Below are 19,939 nucleotides of genomic sequence, written 5' to 3' on the forward strand. Positions count from 1 at the left end.
ATAATTTTAATTAATAAGCCAAATATAAAAAAAAAGACCTTAAAATATAGAGAAATTCCAATATCATTGCGAAAAAGTATTCACATTTGGTGGCCCTCGAATTAATGCCTAATTTGAAAAATGTATCATAACTCATTGAATCCAAACTAATTCACAGCTGCAATAATTAAGATTCTATGGAGAAATAATTAAGATTCTAACTTTTGGAAAAGTTGGGAGGGTTCCTAATGACTAAGCAATATATTTGTCCCTTCCTTCACAAACTATTATTTTATGAGCAACTAATTAAGATTAAGTCAATATTTTCAGCTGTTCGTTTATGGAAAGAATATTATAGTGAGTTTGTAATGATTTTGAAAGTAGTACTTTTAAATTGATTTTTTTTCCATAAATATTAAAAAAATAAAAATAAAAACCAAAACGGACATAGCTCAATGATAATTAACATAAATCTCCAATGATTTTGAATTCGATCTTACATCCTACGTGTTGTAACATAAATAAAAGGTTTCATATCATCTAAAAAGTATTTTTCCAAATATATATAGAATGAGCTTGAGATGTTTTCTTAGGTATTGATATAAACAATGTAAAATAAATATGTATTTTTAAATATTATAATAAAGTTTAAACTTTTACAAAAGTAGAATAATTTTAATCAAAGTCAAGTAAAACACACTAAAAAAGCCAAACCTATGTTATATATATTTGAAACAAAATGAAAATTTGTGACATTTTTAATATACCTAATAAATTTATGTCATGAAATTTCTCCATTTTTTTTACATTAATGTAAGTGAAACACTTATTATATAACAAGTACTTCTAGAAAAAAGTATTAATCAAGTGATTCCTAAAAATAAAATGTTTTTAAATGTTTTCCAAATTTGTAAGAACAATTATATGCAAAAATAATTTCAATTCATTAACAAATTGTTGCTGGTGACAGAAATTAGTTCAAGAAAAATTAATTATGGGTGCATTTTTGGAGTTAAAAGAAAATTTAAAAAAAAAAGACCCTATGTTCTATCTATGAGAATAAAACTTTAGTAAAAACATGTTTGGATTGGATAACTATTGATTAAAAACCTTTTTATTTTCTTTTAATTCATTGGAGTGAATGAAATTATTTTCTTTAAACAGTAAAAAATTTTGCCCCATAACCTTTCTGTTTTTAAAAATTAAACTTAACTAGAAACACTCCTTCCACTCTATGTCTCTTCGTTAGGTTATCTCCTTGTAAAAAATATTTTCAAAATCTAAACTAAATTTTCAAAACTAAAAAGAAAAAAAAAGTTGTTTTCAAAACTTAGTTTTAATTTTAAAATTTGACTAAGAATTTCAATGTACATTTCTAAAATAAAATACGAGAAATCACACATAATTTTTAAAACAAAAAATTAAAAATGAAATGGTAATTAAACAGGTCATTTTTTCCAAGCAACTTTTAAAAAATCAAAATGATTATAACTAAGAAGGAAAAATCTCGAGAATGGTTGATGGAGAGAAGTTATCATGTTATTGGAGAAAATTGCATATTGCCATATGCTCTCTCTATTTTCAAAGCTAATTAAAACTTCTACAATACTTATGATTAACATAAAACAAGATTTATTGGATCCAAAGAGAGAACTATTATACAATCATTGCATTTTTTGGTTTTAGGGTTAAATCAAATATATTATGAACGAATCTCAATAGTTTATAAACCAAATCATTCATACTTATTATAGTACACCCTTAAACAATCCATATTTTCAAAAGCAAATGGACAGGTATGTCTTTCACTTGAATTTGTCGAAAAAGTTGGCAAAAGAATTTTCAAACTTTCTAGTCAACAACCCACTTGTAATGAACTCACTTTTACGATAAAATGAAGAAAGTTGAGCGATAAATTAAATAGAGATGACAATAGAGCAGGATCGATGTTGAATCTTGCGAAAAATTATTATCCCTATTATTGTTTCATTTCTCAATTTGAAAAATTGAGATCGAGGTCGAAGAATTGCCATTCTAGGACTAGCGCTTTCCATCAAGAAAAATCTTCGTTTTATGGTTATTTTTATAAGAAATTAACTCAATATCTTTTTTTTTTCTTTTTTGGCAAAGGATAAGTTAACTCAATATCAACATATATGTTTTTTGAAAAAAAAGGGTTACTTTTTTGATTAATTGATTTTTTTTAAATAAATAATAGGTTTATTAACCATTTAATTTTCTTTAAAAAGCTAATAAATAATTAAAAATTTAGAGTCAAGGATGGGATTTTGGTGGGGAGGAAAATTTAGGTTGCATTTAGCTAGTAATAAATCTCAAAACAAAGTTGTACTCTTTTTTTACGGTGTTTTAAAAAATGTTTTTGTAATAGATTTGATAATTGAAATCTCAGTTTAAAAGTTGTTCAGCTTGTGTTTAACAATATACTTTTAAATTAATAGTAGTAGTTATCAATATTTAGTTTAATCTAAAATAATATTAATTAATTTATTAATATTTTTGTTGTGAATTTTGTATAATTATTATCTTACAACATTATATAATTTATAATATGTCCTATTTTACCTATGTTTTAATTTAAAAAAAAATAAGATGAGTTTATAACATCAAATAATATATTTAATTTTCAGTATTTGGATCACATCATCCCAAACACATTTTGAAAACAAAATTGTCCAACCCTATTAAATGCATATTCATAGATTTAGTAAATTTAAAAACAATAAATAGAGTCTGGATTGTCAACCAAACAGACTTTTATTCTGTATTCACTAATTCTCAAAACAAGCTATTAGGAAAAAAAATTTCTCATCTCCAACACCGACAACCCATTTTAAATAGGACATCGATAGGAATCGACCATTTAAAATATAAATATTGTTGCATAGAGAAAATTCATATCTTTCACGAATTAGCTCCGAATGAAAGTTGGAAACCCCTCCACGGGTAATTATACAAATATAAGTATTCGAGGTTCAAGCTTAGAAAACTCTTTCGATGAATAATTAAAATGCATTAATTATTAAACTATGCTCAAATTTGTGACAAAATGACTTTTCTACTAGTATATAATCTTGATTCGAATCTAAGAGCACCACTAAAATATTTTAAAAAATAGTTATCTCATAAATGTAGATTTTAAGTAAAGTTAAATAGAATCTCTATTGGCTGATAAAATTGTTTTTGGTCGGTCTTAAGGTTCATTATGCTTAGCTTTGAATGGATTGAACGTTGACCAAATAATCAAGGTTTCCAATGGCGGCTTACAAATTCTGTTTTTCATTTTAAAATTATGATATATCTAATGAACATAAAAAAATAAATTATTGTTTTGTAGGTTAGAAATAATATCCTCAATCTCATAATTTTTAGGAGAAGTTTGTTTTGCTTATTCTGAAAGAGGAAAAGATTGTTTATTGTTAATTAATAAATAAAAACAAGAAAAATAATTTTTTAGAAAAAAAAACAAATAAAAAGTGTACCCCAATTGTTTACTTTTTTTAAAAAAAAAATAGAAAAGTATATGCAAAACACTTTTTTTAAGAATAAAATGCAAAACACTTATTATGTGGTACTTTAAATTAATTCATTTACATTATCATAACTAGTTATATATTGGATTCTAATTTTATTTAAGTAATGTCTTTAGGATAATCATTGTACGGAAATTATATTTTTTAGATTAAAATTTGATTTTTTTTTCTCTTAAAAAATTAATGTGAAATTAAGTAGAGATGTCTTAACCAACCTAATTATCCAATTATTATAATAAATTTGTTTTATTTCTCATGATTTTATTCAACGTAAACATTGGCACGAAAACAACTCTCTTTTCAAATCTTTTCTTTCAAGTTTTTATTTTTAAGAAATAGTTTTAATTTAATAGATTATTAAAAACTATTTTAAATTCTTTTTTTAAGAGAGAAAATTTATTAGATTGAAATGACTTAGGAAGATAATTATTTTCATGCCCTATTTTCAAAAAGAAAAAAAATCTTACTAAAAAAAGCCCTTTTTTTAATGTGTTATTAATTTAATACAAAATTTCCAAAAAAAAAAAAATCATGGAAGAAGAAAAAAATATCAAAAGAACAATCAGGGAGGAGCTATTGCTACTAATGAGAATTGACAAAGTCTAGTTAAGTGATAATTTTTATTATTTAGTCAATTTATATTTTATTCTTCCACATCACCACCTATATAGTCAAAAAAAAAAAAACAAATTTAAATTCTAGAAACTTTATCCTTACCATTTATTAAAGTTTAAGATTTAATTTGATAAATAAATGCGATGGAGGTTAAATTTACCTTATTTAGGGTTAAAAAAAACTTCTCATTATCCATATACAGGTTAAATATATCAAAATGGTCTTCTAATCTTTGAGTTAATTCTCCCATTATTTATTGGGTTTTTAATATTTTAAAACTCTTAATTTTATCCTAAATATATTTAAAATCTCTCAATTAGGTTTTTCTGCAAGAAAATCTATTAAAATTTGTTTGTAGAATGCTTGTATGTCATTAAATTATTAATTTTTTTTCAAGAATCAAGATATCATAGTTTACACAAATTGATCCTTATATATAATCGGAGCTTGTTGCTTGGGTTGAGTAATATTGTGACCTACTCAGAACTTAAACTGAGACTTTAAGATAAGTGGGACTACAAAGCTCCAAGCACTACTTGCTATTCTTCCCCTCTCACGATTTTCAAAGGGTTGGGAAAGATGGTCTTTTCCTGACATTTTTTTAAAAAACATTGGGAATGACCTTTCCCGATGCACTTTGTCCGATGCATTTACTTCGTCAGGAAAAGTGGCTCCCCACATTTTAAAGGTTTTTCCCTATGTTTTGAAATGTCGAGAAAAACCTTATTTTTTGTAGTGACATACTTGGATATATATAGACATGCCACTCGAAAAAATGAACTTTGTGTGGATAGGCGGCCAAATTTTGATGATGGGCAAAGATTGTATTTTATGTATCAAGTAGTATAGAGTGGCGTGTCTACGTATCCAAATATGTTATCAAAGGCAATAATTTAATAACACGTCAACTTTTTATTAAAAAATTTTAATAAATTTCTATGTAAAAAGATGCATAATTGAGAATTTTTAATAAATTTAGCAGTAGAAATGAAAATTTTTTAAATTAAGGAATAAATTGAATTGCCTAATAGATTAGAAACCTTTAGCAATGCCAACCTTTTGAGCTTTGAGTGTAGTAATTTGGCCTATAAAATCCCAAGCAATCAACACTTGTAAACATCAACATTTTCTTCCCCTCCCTCCATCTCTCTAATTCACCTTTAAAACTTTTTCTTCCACAAAAAACCTCCTCTAATTTTCCAATGGGAAAATATTTTCAAGCCATATGCAAATACATCATTCTTCTTGTACTCTTCATCTCTATCTCCTTTAAAACTCTGCAGTTTTCTCTAGAAAACAAAGAGCCTCTCCCTTCTTCCACAACACAAGCTGGCTCCAGCCTCAGCTTCTCGGCTGTCGTTTACAAGGACGATTTTCGACCTACGGCGCCCGGGAGCAGCCCCGGAGTCGGCCACCACTCTTTTCAGCAGGGAAGGAGAAATATGGAGGTTGTGGCTGCATGGGGTGATCAGGCTCTTCAGCACATAACTGCAAAATACAAACTTAAACCCCTTAATTAGGGTTAATTTGGCCAATATTGATATCTATATATTTTTTTTTGTTGAAGTGGGTCACTCTCTATTTGATGCATGATGAACTACTCTGGGTTGTTTTTTGTTTCCTTTTGTTTAAATTATCTGATTTGGAAGTGTGGTTTTTTTTTCTTTTGGTCATCAATGGTATTGTATGTTTGCATGGTAATGGAGAATTTAATTTCCTCCCTATAAACTTTATATGTTTGAAAGCTTCAAATTTATGCGGTGTTATTTCTCTCGTTTAATTTCAATAAGTCACTCAACTAATTAAGATATTATATCTTCGAAGATCAAAGATTCAAATCTTTACTTAATTCTAAAACATGTAGAACAAAAGAAATATATTATAACATGACGTGGTAGGTATTACGCTCTACCGTACATTTTATTTGGTTCTTTTGGATCTTTCAAGGTTGTGTTTGAGGACAATTTTATATTTATAATTTCTATTTTTAAACATTAAACTTATGTATCATCCATTTCTGTTTCCTTTGTGTTAAAGTCCCTTTAAATTTTTAGTTAAGGGGTTTTTTAAAAAAAAAAACTTTTCTTAAAAAGAAAATTGTTGAGATATTGAGAGTGTTTTTAGAAGTTATATTCAACTAAAAAAAATAGGAAAGCATAGGCTTGTAAGCTGTTTTCAAAGGAAAAAAATAAAAACCAACGATAAAATATTGTTGCTAAATGGGTCCTGTTTTTTATTTTAAAAAAATTTGGCTAGAATTTTAAAAACATTTCTAAAAAGTAGATTACAAACAATTTTAAATCTATTGTTGCGGTGTTCTTGAAAAGTAAAAATAAAATAAGATAAATTTAATATAACAAAAAAATGTGTGATAAAGTTGGCAAAAAAAATTGTTCTAGGGAGAAAAAGGTGAGTGAGAGAAAAATTTGTAGATTTTAATTAGGGGAAGACGTGGAAGAAAGTATGTCTTATGTTACCGAGATCAAATCATATAACTCAATTGGTAAATGTATTTCGTACCTCCCTGAAGCAGGATCAAATCTTCTGACTTTTTGTTGAACTAATAAAATTATGATTAAATTACTATTTTGATTTACTACTTTCAGCTTTCGTTCATTTTGATTCACGTATTCTCAAAATGTGTTCATTTTGATCTATACAAATTATTACGTTACAATTTGACAAGTGTAGCTTCAAATTAAATTAAAAAGATATTAGAAACTGGCTCAAGGTAGCAAAAGTCTAACGAAGTTAGGGCAAAACTACATTAGTGGAAAGTAAATTAGCCCAAGTCCATCTGAAGCCTATTGAAAACCAAATAGAGCGGTCAACATTCAATTGATCCCTTAAGAAAATCAATTATATTTAAATTTCTTGTTCTCAAAATCACTCACTCTACCATTACTCTCAAACATAATCAAAGTCGTTCTACCCAAAACATATCATACTAACATAAATGTTATCCCTACTTTCCTATCTCTAATCGATGTGAGATTATATTTGCAACTCTAACCAACTTCTAGTTAGTAGCAAGGTATTCAATATTTGTCACATTTCCATCCAATCCACAGTTCCATAGTATCACAAAGTAATCGACCAGAGATAAAAATATCAACAAAATATTACTAATATAAACATAATAATAATTTTTAACTTATTTAAAAAAATTGAAATGTTTATGTCGTTAATATAAATATTTGCTATGAATTTTTGTTTTTATAATTTTTTTTTATAAATATCCATGACATTTCCATAAAATTGACTTCGGTATTTATATCCATATCGCCGTCTAAAACCTTAGTACTCACGTCTATGTTAATGACCATTTGCCAACTGAAAATCTCAAGGAAATGGAAACAAGACCACTAAGTGCATTTGCTATTCGATCCCATTCCGGATCCCACCCTATTAAACTCAAAAAAAAAAGAAAAAAGCCAACATTTAGAGGGGATCAAACTAGAAGATAAAAGCCTATTTGGTTGGAAACTTGGATTTTATTTTTTATTTTCAAATTCACTTAATCAAATGGATTCAGTTAATACGCATTTGGGAGGATTTGAGAAATTCGTTGTTTAAAACTGTTTTCAGATTGGTTGGGAACTTGTATTGCTCTTGAACGCTGACAAACGATGACCAGAAATGTGAAGATAATTGAGATGGGGCAAATTTGAGAGGTAGAGCAATTGCCTTAATCTTCTTCCACCACTTCCAAACTATGTATAAAATTAAAAAAGATGAGGAGATAAGACAATTCCTCCGTAACCCAAATTGAATCCTAAGTTAGTTCAAACTTGGAGCTCCAAATCTAGATAAAAGAGGGACAAAATGAAGAAGTACAAACTTAGGTACCAAACACATATCTGAAAACACTGAAAACAAATAATACAACTCATGTTTTGCTTTCAGATTTCTGTTTTCTGATTACCAACCAAACACACCCTAAAACTTTCATGTCCTCCAATGTCAAACCATCATATCATCGCAATAACCCAGAATCATCATCATATCAAACACCCAGATATTGGAAATCCTTGAAAGATAAAAGGAATACAAACTTTTTTTTTATAACGGAAAGTTCCCCCTATACTCAGGGAGACCTATACCCGCCCTAAGGCTCAGATCCAGGAGACAAAAAAGAATACTAACTTGAAGCAAACAAAATTTAATACATTATACAGAGCTGTTTTTCTCAAGAAATAACTTCAGAATTCTTTTTCTGCGGGAAAGGACTGTGGCCCTCAGTGTAAAATATTTGAATGCACGTACAGATGACTAATAAAATTAGGGGTGATAATGAATAGCTTGTTTTCCACTAGACAATGAGAATGGAAAACTTTATGGTGCCCCCATGTTTTTTGATTTATAAATTTGGAGGCGGTAAATGAATATGAGCTTCAGGTAAAGAAAAAATTACCCCTTTTGGAATATGAAAGCATTGCCATCCAATCCATTTTTGTTCTCAACACTGCGTTAATATTTCTGCTCCATCATTGGTTATTAAGATGGTGTGCTCAAATTGTGCTGATAGGCTTCCATCTTCTGTTACAACCGTCCAGTTATCGTCCCACATGACGGGATTTATGCTACCAATAGTTAGCATTGGCTCTGCACAAGATTACCAAAAAAATAAACAATGGTGCAAGATGAATGAAGATATGGCTTTTGATGTGAACAAAATTATGCCTAATGTACATGCCAACCAGAGCTTTGAACTCTGTTAAGACAAAGAGAACCTTATGGCTTTAGTGTTAATTTCGTAGTTGAAGAATCCCCCAAGGGACAACCCAATTGGCAAGGATTTGGGTCTCTTAGTCATATTAGTTTAGAGGTCTCAAGTTCGAACTTTCTGGTGAGCTTAATACCAAAAACCCTTGATGTCTCCCGCGTCCAAGCCTTGAGACGGACTCGGGTGCCCCTGAGTATAGGGGAGCAAAGCACTAACTCCCACTCCCAATTCTAAAAAAATATATAATAAAATAAAATAAATATTCGTAGTTGAAAATGTGCAAAAGGCCCAACAACTGATAATCAATATCTAATAGGAAGGAAATGACATTACAAGAGTTCGAATACAGGATCTCCAACTCTACCATGTTAAATCACCAATCAATCCAAAAGCTTAAGCCAATGAATTACGATAAATTTAATCTTTTATAAGTACCTTTAACATACGTCCTTGCAAGTCTGAGACTTGAAAAATACTATGCAAACCCCTTTTTTTTTAGAACAATATGCAAGCCTTAATTCTTTTGTAATATGAGCTTACTTTTATATTTGGCAAGTAAAGAGTGAATAAGTGAAGAAATAAAGGCTACTATGCATAATTGAATATTCTTTTCATCGGTTGGTGTAACACCTTATGCTTGCTCAATCATAATCGAATGGTTGATTAAACAGAGGACTGATTTTCTTGAGAAAGGAGAGCATCAATAAAGTGAATCTAGAAGGCGAAGGAAGAAAAGTAAAAAATGTGAACTCACTCAATTGAAGCTACGACCATTTGATTTACTCATCTAAAACTGATAAACCCGGAACTTGAACCTTAGCCAAAAGTGACTAGTTATTATCACGATCTATAAGTTTTGAATGTCTACACACCAAACCTTATAACACAAGAAATGTGACGATTATAATGTAATCAGTAAGGTGCTATGGGCCGTTAACCCCATGTTATAACTAGACATGCTCAATTTCCTGAGTGCGCCCTTCAATATCTAAAAACTTGACCACTCTAACATAAAATAATAATAATAATAAAAAAAAAGGCTGAGTTTCAAGCTGGACCAATGAAGTGACTTTGATTTTGCTTGGATGAAAAAATTTTAGTAGAGGCCATAAGTGTGACAAGAAGCTCTAGGTGATAGCATGACAATTAGCAGGTTGGGAGCTCTAGAAGTCCTTCATTAACCATTGTTAAATTTAGAAATAGGCTAAATTACAAAAAAACACTCCTGAACTTAGTCATTTGTTTCAGAAGTATCTCCATTCTTTCAAAAGTTTCAGTACGACCCTTGACCTTTCATAAATGTTTCAAAAATACCATTGGAGCAAAGATCCGTTAATATTTTAAACAAAAAGTTGACATTGTAGAATCTAGAACAACGTGACAATTATCGTAGAAGAATAGAGGAAATATAGAAGAAGGTGTCGTTTTAAAAAGGAGAATTAGGAAAATTAGGTAGACAATGAAGATGCAAACACTCTTACAGTGGAGGAAAAAGACTTTTGGGGTAAAATTAGGACGTTAATTGTCACGTCATCCCAAATTGTTGCACATCAACTTCCCATTCAAAATATTAAGGATGTTTGCTGAAGGGTATTTTTGAAGCATTTATGAAAGGTCAAGATTGTATTGAAACTCTTGAAAGGATAGGGATATTTTTTAAACAAAGGGGCAAAGTTCATGAGTATTTTTTGTAATTTAGCCTTGGAAATATTATCTAGCAGTATTCACTCCGCAGGAAGGGCAATGGACATCAAATACTTTTCCAGAAAGATGGTTGGCTTGAAGATTCCTGCAAATTGTCCCTTTTCGTAGCTATAGCCTAACCATGAGGGGGAAGTCCATAATTTTGTGTGTACTAAGAAGCCAGCAGTTAAAAATTTAAGTTCAGGAATCAGGATGCGGCTGAATTTCAACTGAATGATAGAGAGATGAAGTTCTATAGACTTCTTTAACTTGGGAGTATTTGCTGCGAGCTCTGATTTCTTCTCATTGAATACTTTGCTTTATAAGCTTATGATGGATGGGTTTAGCCTCAAATGTCCTTTTCTGTAAGGTCCTCACTAATGACTTTCACATTGCATAAATTACTTATTGCAGATGTCATTTGCATGTTTCAAGTAATCATCAAAAGAAAAAATTATATATAAATATATAGTACAAATTGGAAAACTAAAACCAGTTGAAATATAGTACCAATTGTGAAGGTTTGATTCAACACCATCCGCCCACCATCATTGTTCCCTGAAAAGAGTAAGAAAGCATGCTCGAGTATCCAACAAAAATTTTCATTTTTTCATGTGCTTGGTTAATTAATGTAGGCAGTACAATGCAAAAACACAATCTGAAGACGGGAAATCTTTTCTTGAACAAATTATACAGGGAAAAATGCACCAAATAGATTGATAAGGTTCTACTATGTGTCTTCGTAAGAAGCACGAACACTTCAATTTGGGTGACGTGTCTAACGGATACATGTTAAACACTTGGATACTCAAACACTTATTGAATGCATATTAGACACTCGGTAGCTCAATAAATGTGTCACACACAAGTGGTACAAAGTGAATATAAATCTGATGCTTGTTTGTCAAACCTAAGAAATAAACACAAATAGTAATACATGACAACATAATAAATTTTGAGAGTAAAATACATCAAACTTATTTTTTAATCATAAAAATGCATAAGTTTACTGGCTTTGAATTTTTCTTGTACAAAAATGATATATACTTTAAAAAATAGTATATTTTAATGAACACATCATTGCCATGTACATGTCCTAGATTTTTAGAAGATGATGTGTCATCATGTCTCTGTCGTGTCGTATCCATGCTTCTTGGATGCCTTCTCCTCTCAAAACAAATAATTTTTCAATATTTTTTAAAACAAAACAGTGCCGTCTATGATCAAAAGAGAGGCGATCTACACTTGGTGTGGATTTTCTGACTTTATTACACTTTTATAAAAATAAATTATTTGCTATGTTATAATCAACAATGTTTGACAAAACAGTATAGATACAAGAACCACAATACAGAGTAAAAGCGAGCATCTAAAGAATGGGATACTTACTGAAGTGAAGAATAACTGGATCCGCATGAAACACACGTCCAACACCATGGCCAACAAACTGTCGAACGACACCATAGCGATACTTGTCTGCATGGTCGCTTGATTAGAGAAACAAAGGAAAATTTATGAGAGGAGATTTTCATTAATTTGCAAGATATCATTTTGTAACAAATTAGTCTTGGATATATGAACCTCGGAATTTATTAACATCAACATAACAATTAACAAGTGTAAAGGTTTTTTCAAGTATCTTGTAACGATTATCCAAATAACTAGTATGATTTAACACAATTTAGTGGTTTTCTTACTGAATTATTTTGCCAATTTTCTTGAACTCCACTCCTGGTGCGCATATGGATATTGCTTTATCTAAGCACTCTTTAGTCACCTAAAGCAATAATTGAAAAGTAAAAAAGAAAAATCTCAAAACTTCTTCTGAAGGGGCTGCAGAAAAAACATCATCTCTTAAGAAAACAAGCAGCCATAAGTACATCACTGTAGTGAAATATCCAACGGCTAATACTAATGGGAAGCTATACAGTTTGATAATATAAATTCATCGTCAATTGTCCAAGCAGTAGATCCAGTGCTCAAAAGAATTCTCCTTATTTTGCTAATCTCGGTGATAATAAAATTTTACAATATGCTAACTTAAGTAATCTTCTTCTTTGGATCAAATCTATTGCACAAAAAATTTTAATTCAAACAGCTGTATACAACATTGTTGATCCAATAGTAAAGAATGCCTGGAGTAAGCTTCCCTACGATGAACTCCTCTCATCCAGGTAGCACATATGAACACTAACAAGAATTTAGTGAGAATAGGAAACGAGGTTTTCACCAGTAGTTTTGATCGAAATACAAGGGTAGAGTAGTAATTCAGATTCTTGAGAACCCTCTCCAATGTTCCTTCCCCATCTTAGTTGAAGGAGTTGGTTTGGATATCATATACCATTGACGACTTCTTATTAAAGCCACAAGCTCAGAAGTTCTTCAGAAAGTCCCACTACAATCAATGCCTACATATGGATTTTAAAGACAACTAACAAAAGAGGCAACTTTACAAAAATCACGAAAGTTATGAAATCAGGTGGTAAATCCAATATTGTGGTCCTATGGGGACGGGATCAAAAGAATGGGGAGCTTTTCGAACAACTCTCCTAGACTTTCTTAATTGAAAATATCCCCCACAAAAAGTTGTAAAGTGCTTTGGTCAAAAAGGAGACCTCCTAAACATAGGGAGTTAAACCTGAACGCAGCTGGTGTCGTCCCTTCCATTATGAAATGAGGTGGGAGAGAGAGTAAAGGAGACAGCCATTTGCCGGGTGGGAGAGAGAAGCCAAGTTAGTTTTTGGAATGATAGATGGCTTGCACAGGGCACCTTTGCCTCTCTTTTTCCAAGACTTCACACTCTAGGTACGAACAGGGGAGCTACTATTGAAGATCATTGGTCAAGTACTACTTGGAACTATAATCTTCGCAGACCCCTAAAGGAAGAGGAGATTGAGGATTGGTTGCACTTATCCAAATTGCTCAGCCCAATTGTGCCCCCCTCTTGAGGGTCGTTGGCCCCTAGAGCCATGGGAGTGTTCACCACTAAATCAGCCTTTAACCTACTCAACACTCACCCTGTACAATCGGCTCCCTCGCTCAACTCTTGCCTATGGCAAGGAAAATGCCCCAAGAAAATCAAATTTTTTTGCTGGGAGCTCATCCATGGGGCTCTAAACACACATGACAGAATACAGAGGAAACACCCTTACATTTATCTCTCCCCCAACTGTTGTCACCTCTATTTTGGAGCTTCGGAGACACAAGGCCATCTCTTTATTTTGGGCCCTTTTGGCATGCGCTTTGGAACTGTATCCTCTCAGCTTTTGGATGGTCTACAATCCTCCATGCACAACCAGACATTCTTCTTGACTGTTTCTGGCGGGCCATCCTTTGAGAAATGGCAAAGCGATCCTATGGGTTCAAATCGTTCGGGCATTCCTTTGGTCTATTTGGTTAGAAAGGAATTGCAGGGTGTTCAAGGACAAAACTCTCTCTTTTGAAAACTTTTTTGATAGAGTTCTTGTTTTAGCATTGGGTTGGTGTAAATGTTTCTACCCCCTTCAACAATTACTCTCTTAATGATCTTATGACAAGTTGGAGAGCTTTCTTGTAATTGCCTTCAAGGCCTTTTGTATATTTCATACTATCAATGAAATATTTTTTTCATATCAAAAAAAAAAAAAAACCAAGCCTACCAAGGTGTGGAGTTCTATTATTTGCAGAAATGACTATCTTATCATCCTAGCTCAAGCATCACAAATCCATGAATCCAAAAGGTAAACAAGTAGCATTTATATCTAAGGAAAAAATGGAAATTTTCCAATCTTGCAACACTCTCACCTTAGTATGTAGTTCAGCCAAATTGAATCTTGTCAGACAAGAATTTAAGCTAAATAAAACACAAAGTTCTAGACGGATCCTTGCAAAAAACCAACAACTTTTTCTATTGAAATATTATCTTTTTTTTTTTTTGACAAAATTTTATCGAAACATTATAAAAAATACATATAACTACTTATTTAAAGATGACAAGAACAACAAGACCATATCCAATTGAAATTGACATAGCTACTCTTTAACAAAAGAAAAGAAGAAAAATCTACCCGGACAAGTTTTCTGGCTTCATCATCAACATCTCCACAAAAGAAAGTTGCTGAAGTATCACCATGGTACCCCTACAATTTACAATCACAGAAATAGTTTTAACAGCGATGATTAATGCTTCATTTGATGCTTCCCCACCTGTCTAGATGAGTTTTATGTATGAATGTCCATATCATATGTGAAAACAAGTGTATGAGTATCAGCTTATGAGACACTTCACAATGGCCACCCATTAAACTACACAATTCATAGCTCTGCAACAACAAGATAGCTTTGAAATCCCAGCATTAAGGTCATAACTATTTAGATGCCCAAGCTCCACATATGATCTACAATTCAAAAAATAAGAAATAAATAAAAAGAATAATCAACAAATTCATGGATATGAATGTGTTAAAAGCTATTAGCTCATGGCCTTTCCTAAACAATGAGCCGGCCCACTAGTATTTTTAAAGCCTTTCTTTCAGATCCTATTTATTAGGCTCACATGTGTAGATGGTTCCTTGTAAGACTTTATTTCCATTTTTCCCTGCCGTTTTACCATTAATTTAGAGTGTATAAACTAGGAATGTACTGTTTTGTATTTTATGATGGACTAATATGCCAGAGCCTGATCAAAGGTTATGATAGAACCTGCTCTATTATTTATGTATAAGAGGGGAAATTTACAGGGCCGAGGGAGATTCGAGAGCTCCCCGCACCCCTCCCTCAGAGCGGAAGCTGTGTTTATTTCCTTAACTTATCCAAGGCCACCAAAGTTCCTAGGGGGAGTGACAATATCCCACCTGACTTGATGTTAGCTATCATCATGGAGAGCACCTTTTGACAAGAAAGATGCACCCCTTTGAAAATATTATTGTTCTTCCACATATCAATTATTTGCTCAATTTTCTTTAAGACCATGTTCCAAAAGGAGAGAGCCTTAAAGATTCCCCCCAATAGACATTCCAGGGCAGGTTAAAGGGAGAAGAGCTATTTTGCAGTTCCAAATGAGTTTCTGCCCTTATGTCCGTGCTTAGTTCAGTTTCTGTCCTCCATGAAGTTGATCGAAGAATATGGTCCTTGGAACCTTCTGGTGTTTCTAGAGCAGCTTCCTTAAGTAGGCAGAAGGTTTCCCCTCCTTTGCCTAAAGACCTTTTTACTGCTCTTTGGAAATCAAAGAGTCCAAGAAAAGTTAGCATCTTTCCTTGGATTCTTCTCCGGGGAAAGTTAAACACAGTTGATATTCTCCAAGGGAAGCTTCCCTCCTCAGCTCTTTGTCCTTCTTTTTGTGTATTATGCACTGCTAGGGGCGAAAGTATTAATCACTTATTCTTTCATTGTTCCTACGCTATGCAAGGTTGGAAGTTTCTCTTCTGTCAGTTTAATCTGGGCTGGGTTTTTTATTCTAAGGCAACCTGTTGCATCTCCTTCATGGGATTGCTTTTCCTTCCTCTTCGATTAGATTTCTATGGATTAATGCCATCAAGACCCTACTTTCGGAGTTTTGGTTGGAAATGAATTTGAGGATTTTCGAGGGAAAGAGTTCATCCTTGGTTGATTGCTTCAATGCAGCTAAGTTCAAAGCTTCCAAGTGGTGTTCCTCATCGGATTCTTTTTCAAATTATTCATCCACTCTATTTTCTAAAAATTGGGGAGATTTATTTTTCCTTCGTAGTCCATTGTTGTTGTTTTTTATGCTTATTTTTGCGTTTTTCAATCTTTCAAAAATTTGTATCTTTGAACAATTTTTGTTCCTTTTCATTTCTTCAATGAAAATTTTGTTTCTTGTTTATAGAAATGTCTAACACCATGGACATACCCGTATCGTGTTCAACAATCATATACTTTGAAAGGTTCATTTGAGATCCAAGGTAGCTTTAAGGGTATTAATGAGAAAGATAAGTTTTCTGATCTTCAAGCCTTCAAGGAAGGAGAAGAAAAGGCTGTAATCTACAAGTTTAGGAGATGTGAATATCGTTGCCTCCACCCACAAAACTTTCAAAAATTGAAATAAGAACTTGTAGAAAGAAATAGCAAAATAAGCTTATATAAACATTACATTCTCAAGCATAGTGCATAAAATTAAAGGAACCAATGTATAAGGTCAAAGAAAGGTCAGTTTAAAATATCTAAAGCTTCAAATATGCATTCTTGTACTGTTGTTAAAACAAAGTAAGGTCAAAGTTGAAAGCCCTTACATTTAGATAGACGGTAACGTCTATATTGATAATATCACCATCCTGGAAAAAATAAACCTGACATCTCAATTCATCATCATAAAAGCAAGCTATTTATTTTTGTTGATGTAACTAAGAGTTCATATAGAAAACCTCAAGAACTCTGGAATCTGGAATTCCATGGCAGATGCATTCATTCAATGATGTGCATACACTCTTTGGAAAACCACCGTAACCCAGAGGTGACGGATAGGCCCCATTATCAATTATCATTTGATGAACAGCCTGGTCAATATCATCAGTCATAATACCTGGCTGCCAATAGAAGCAAGAATCAAAATTTGGGCACATAAATAGTGGTGATTTATCAATTGGTGCATCATTAACTATAGCTAAACAACAAGTGGTTTAAACCTAAAAACAGAAGGAATTGGTACGTTTAATTGCTTTTTCTTGGATAAGAAACAAGTAAATGAAAAAATGGAATTACCAAATGAAGTGCTGACTATGTGTCAAACTTGATCTTGAGCTGAGAGATTATAACAACAGTCTTCAACTTACCAATGTGAAAAGAGGAAATGACAAAATTCTTAAAAGTTATATGCCCAAGAAGAGGAATTAAGTTAAGAGTCTAAGACACACACGCTACCAAACCTCAATATTTCACCCATAGCCTGCTAACAAACAATTCCATTCCTCATTCTCAAAACTTCCCAAAATAATAGCTTGAGTAGCATTCAGTATTATAATCTTAGCCTTGTCATTTGAAGGAATCAAAGACATTTAAGCAAGGAGATCGACCCCAAAGAATGCAGGAACCAGACTGCGATTACATGCCACATTCATTATTGACAAAGTCTCCTATTTCAGAAAGAGAACAATTTAAATGATTGAAATGCATAGAGGGATGCCCCTTTTGAATTTTTCCATCTGTGTTGGCTTCAACTGTCCAAATGAAGAAAAAATTCTTCTTGGGGACCTTCAACATTAAAATCTATTTGATAAAACCTAAAGGAAGCATATGGCTTTCATCCACTATTCTTGAGGGCATGTTTTGGAGAAAGGTAAAAGATTAAGGGCTTCTCGGAAATGATGTAATTTCAGATTTTAGATCTTGGTTAGGCCACTTGGCTGAAAAGGAACAAGCATATTTAAAAAGAATAAATAAGAAACTAAATCAGAGAATTGGAATCTATTTGGAATAGCTGTCATTATTTATCTGTCTGCCAAAATATGTACACTTGTTAGATTTGAGCATTACTTTTTCCCTAATGCACTCTATATGGTTAAAATTTCTGTAAATCATGTAACTTAATATTAATATTGTCTTCGATAAAGCAATGGACATAAAAGAAATTAGAGCAAATAGATACATTTAATCTATTCCTCCATGGGCCAAAATAGGCAGAAATATACCTTGACTAATGTCCCCGCATATTCTAAAACTTTGGCTGCAAGCCTCCCAGAAGCTCTCATACACTCTATACCCTTCTCATCATGCACCTCAGGTCCACTAGCAATTCCAGGTGGTCGCTTAGATTTGACATAAGGAGGCCTTGGTATATTATCCGGAACAGGTCGACGAGGAGAAACTTTTCCAGGTCTTAGACGTTTACGTTTCATATTTTGCGTCTCGTCCAAATTTCTATCAGTTTCAATGATAAGATAATGGTCCAACACTATTTGGAGATCAACATATTCTTGTACTTACAATATGCAAAAAGTAACAATAATGGATCCAATTCTCAAGCATATTCGTTATAAAGCTCCATGTCAACTAAAAGTGTTGTGATCACAAAGGCTAAATCCAGATATGATTCCTAACAACCATGTAGTCCATGATAGGTACTTAATTATATGCTTGTGTTGTGAGTGCACACGTCCACCATTCACATTGTGCAAGTGTAATAAGCACATATGTACACATATATAAGAATGTGTTAGAATACCTTATAAAGTAAAATTTTGGTAGTGGTAGTTTTTGGTTAAAATTATAAAGCGCAATAACAATTTTACCGATTAGAACTTAGAAGTTCAATAACCAAAAGGAGTTTGAGAAATTCTAAAGATAGATAAAATGCACTCCAAAGTGTTCGATAAAGCATTTAACTAGTTTTCTTCTAAACGTACTTTTAAAGAACTTTTTTTCTTATAATAAAATAAAACCCATCATAACAAATGTAACTTGGAACTTTCGTCACAGACCATCATTTGAAGTTCACAAATCACGGATGTGTGGTATCTAATGTCAGGTGAATTAAAGGAATAGCATACATCCTGGCTTGTATAAGTGAAAGATACCAATTCCACAGAAACGTAAACTTCAAGCAACGAGAGCACAAAACTCTTCGGCCTCATACCTTCTATTGAACAAGAGGTTGGTTAATCCAGAAAGCGCCCTGGGTAGTTGCATTGAGACATGTTTGCGCCCTATAAAACAACATAGACACTGCCTCAGCTTTACCCAGATTTCCCACTCCAAAGAAAACGTAAGCAGTCAAAAGCAACAATCATAAGTTTTAAACGATAACCAAGTAGCTTGAAAAACCACTCTAATTAATGAGTAGTTAGATTCTGAACAGAGGTAGCAAACGCATTAGGGCAAATTATCACTGGAGCAAATCAGGAAACAGTTGAATTAAAAAGGGTTGTTGGGCAAATGGGTGGAAATACAAATTTCAAGAAAGAACAAGATTAAGAGAGAGATGTTGATGAAAGAGGAGCAGAAAAGGAGCTAAGGAAAAGAAATGAAGAGGAGCGAGAGAGAAGAAGACCTGGATTACAGCTGAAGACATGGTGAAGAGGCAGCCGAGAGTGAAGAAAATGGTTTGCGCCAACTCCTAGAAAAGATGAGACGAGTCTTGATTCTCCATACAGAGCGCCCACCATTTTCGCTCTCTCCCTCACTCAATCTCTGTCTCTGAAACAGTTTAATAGTTTATCTTATAGGCTATAGCTCTTAAAAATATATATATAAAAATTTTAATACAACAAAACGTGGATGGAAATTCCAATAACTTTTAGTCGGCATATGCACTTAAATTGGTAAATAAATAAAAGTAATATCCCGAAAAGAAATGTAAGCTAAATACGATGTTTTAAATTTAACCTAGAGCAAAATATTTTAGTCATTGAGATACGTTGATATATATGCTTATATATATATATAAATAAATTTT

At 32.2% G+C, this 19,939-nt stretch overlaps 1 protein-coding gene across 4 annotated transcripts; it reads right to left on the bottom strand.

Moving 5' to 3' along the window:
* Window positions 1-8,291: 8,291 nt before the first annotated feature.
* Window positions 8,292-19,705, bottom strand: MAP1D (methionine aminopeptidase 1D). Of its 4 annotated transcripts, XR_002602352.2 has the most exons (11): window positions 19,535-19,704; window positions 19,121-19,190; window positions 18,177-18,405; window positions 16,914-17,075; window positions 16,782-16,823; window positions 14,601-14,672; window positions 12,252-12,331; window positions 11,944-12,041; window positions 11,065-11,112; window positions 8,879-9,101; window positions 8,612-8,750 (listed from the first exon to the last, which is right to left on the bottom strand). XR_002602352.2 is itself a non-coding variant. In XM_022293801.2 (10 exons), the coding sequence occupies exons 1-10, from the start codon at window positions 19,647-19,649 to the stop codon at window positions 8,605-8,607; spliced, it is 1,062 nt and encodes a 353-aa protein (XP_022149493.1). In that variant the 5' UTR covers window positions 19,650-19,702; the 3' UTR covers window positions 8,292-8,604. The 4 variants fall into 4 exon arrangements, 3 of the variants coding, with proteins under 3 accessions (XP_022149493.1, XP_087976925.1, XP_087976926.1); XM_022293801.2 differs by lacking the exon at window positions 8,879-9,101 and having other exon boundaries at window positions 8,292-8,750; window positions 19,535-19,702; XM_088120799.1 differs by lacking the exon at window positions 8,879-9,101 and having other exon boundaries at window positions 8,650-8,750; window positions 11,944-12,030.
* Between the last annotated feature and the right edge of the window lie 234 nt (window positions 19,706-19,939).

The sequence above is a fragment of the Momordica charantia genome (assembly GCF_013281855.1).
Source record: "Momordica charantia cultivar OHB3-1 chromosome 2 unlocalized genomic scaffold, Mcharantia_2.0 BLBB01000002.1, whole genome shotgun sequence".
NCBI classification, from domain to species: domain Eukaryota; kingdom Viridiplantae; phylum Streptophyta; class Magnoliopsida; order Cucurbitales; family Cucurbitaceae; genus Momordica; species Momordica charantia.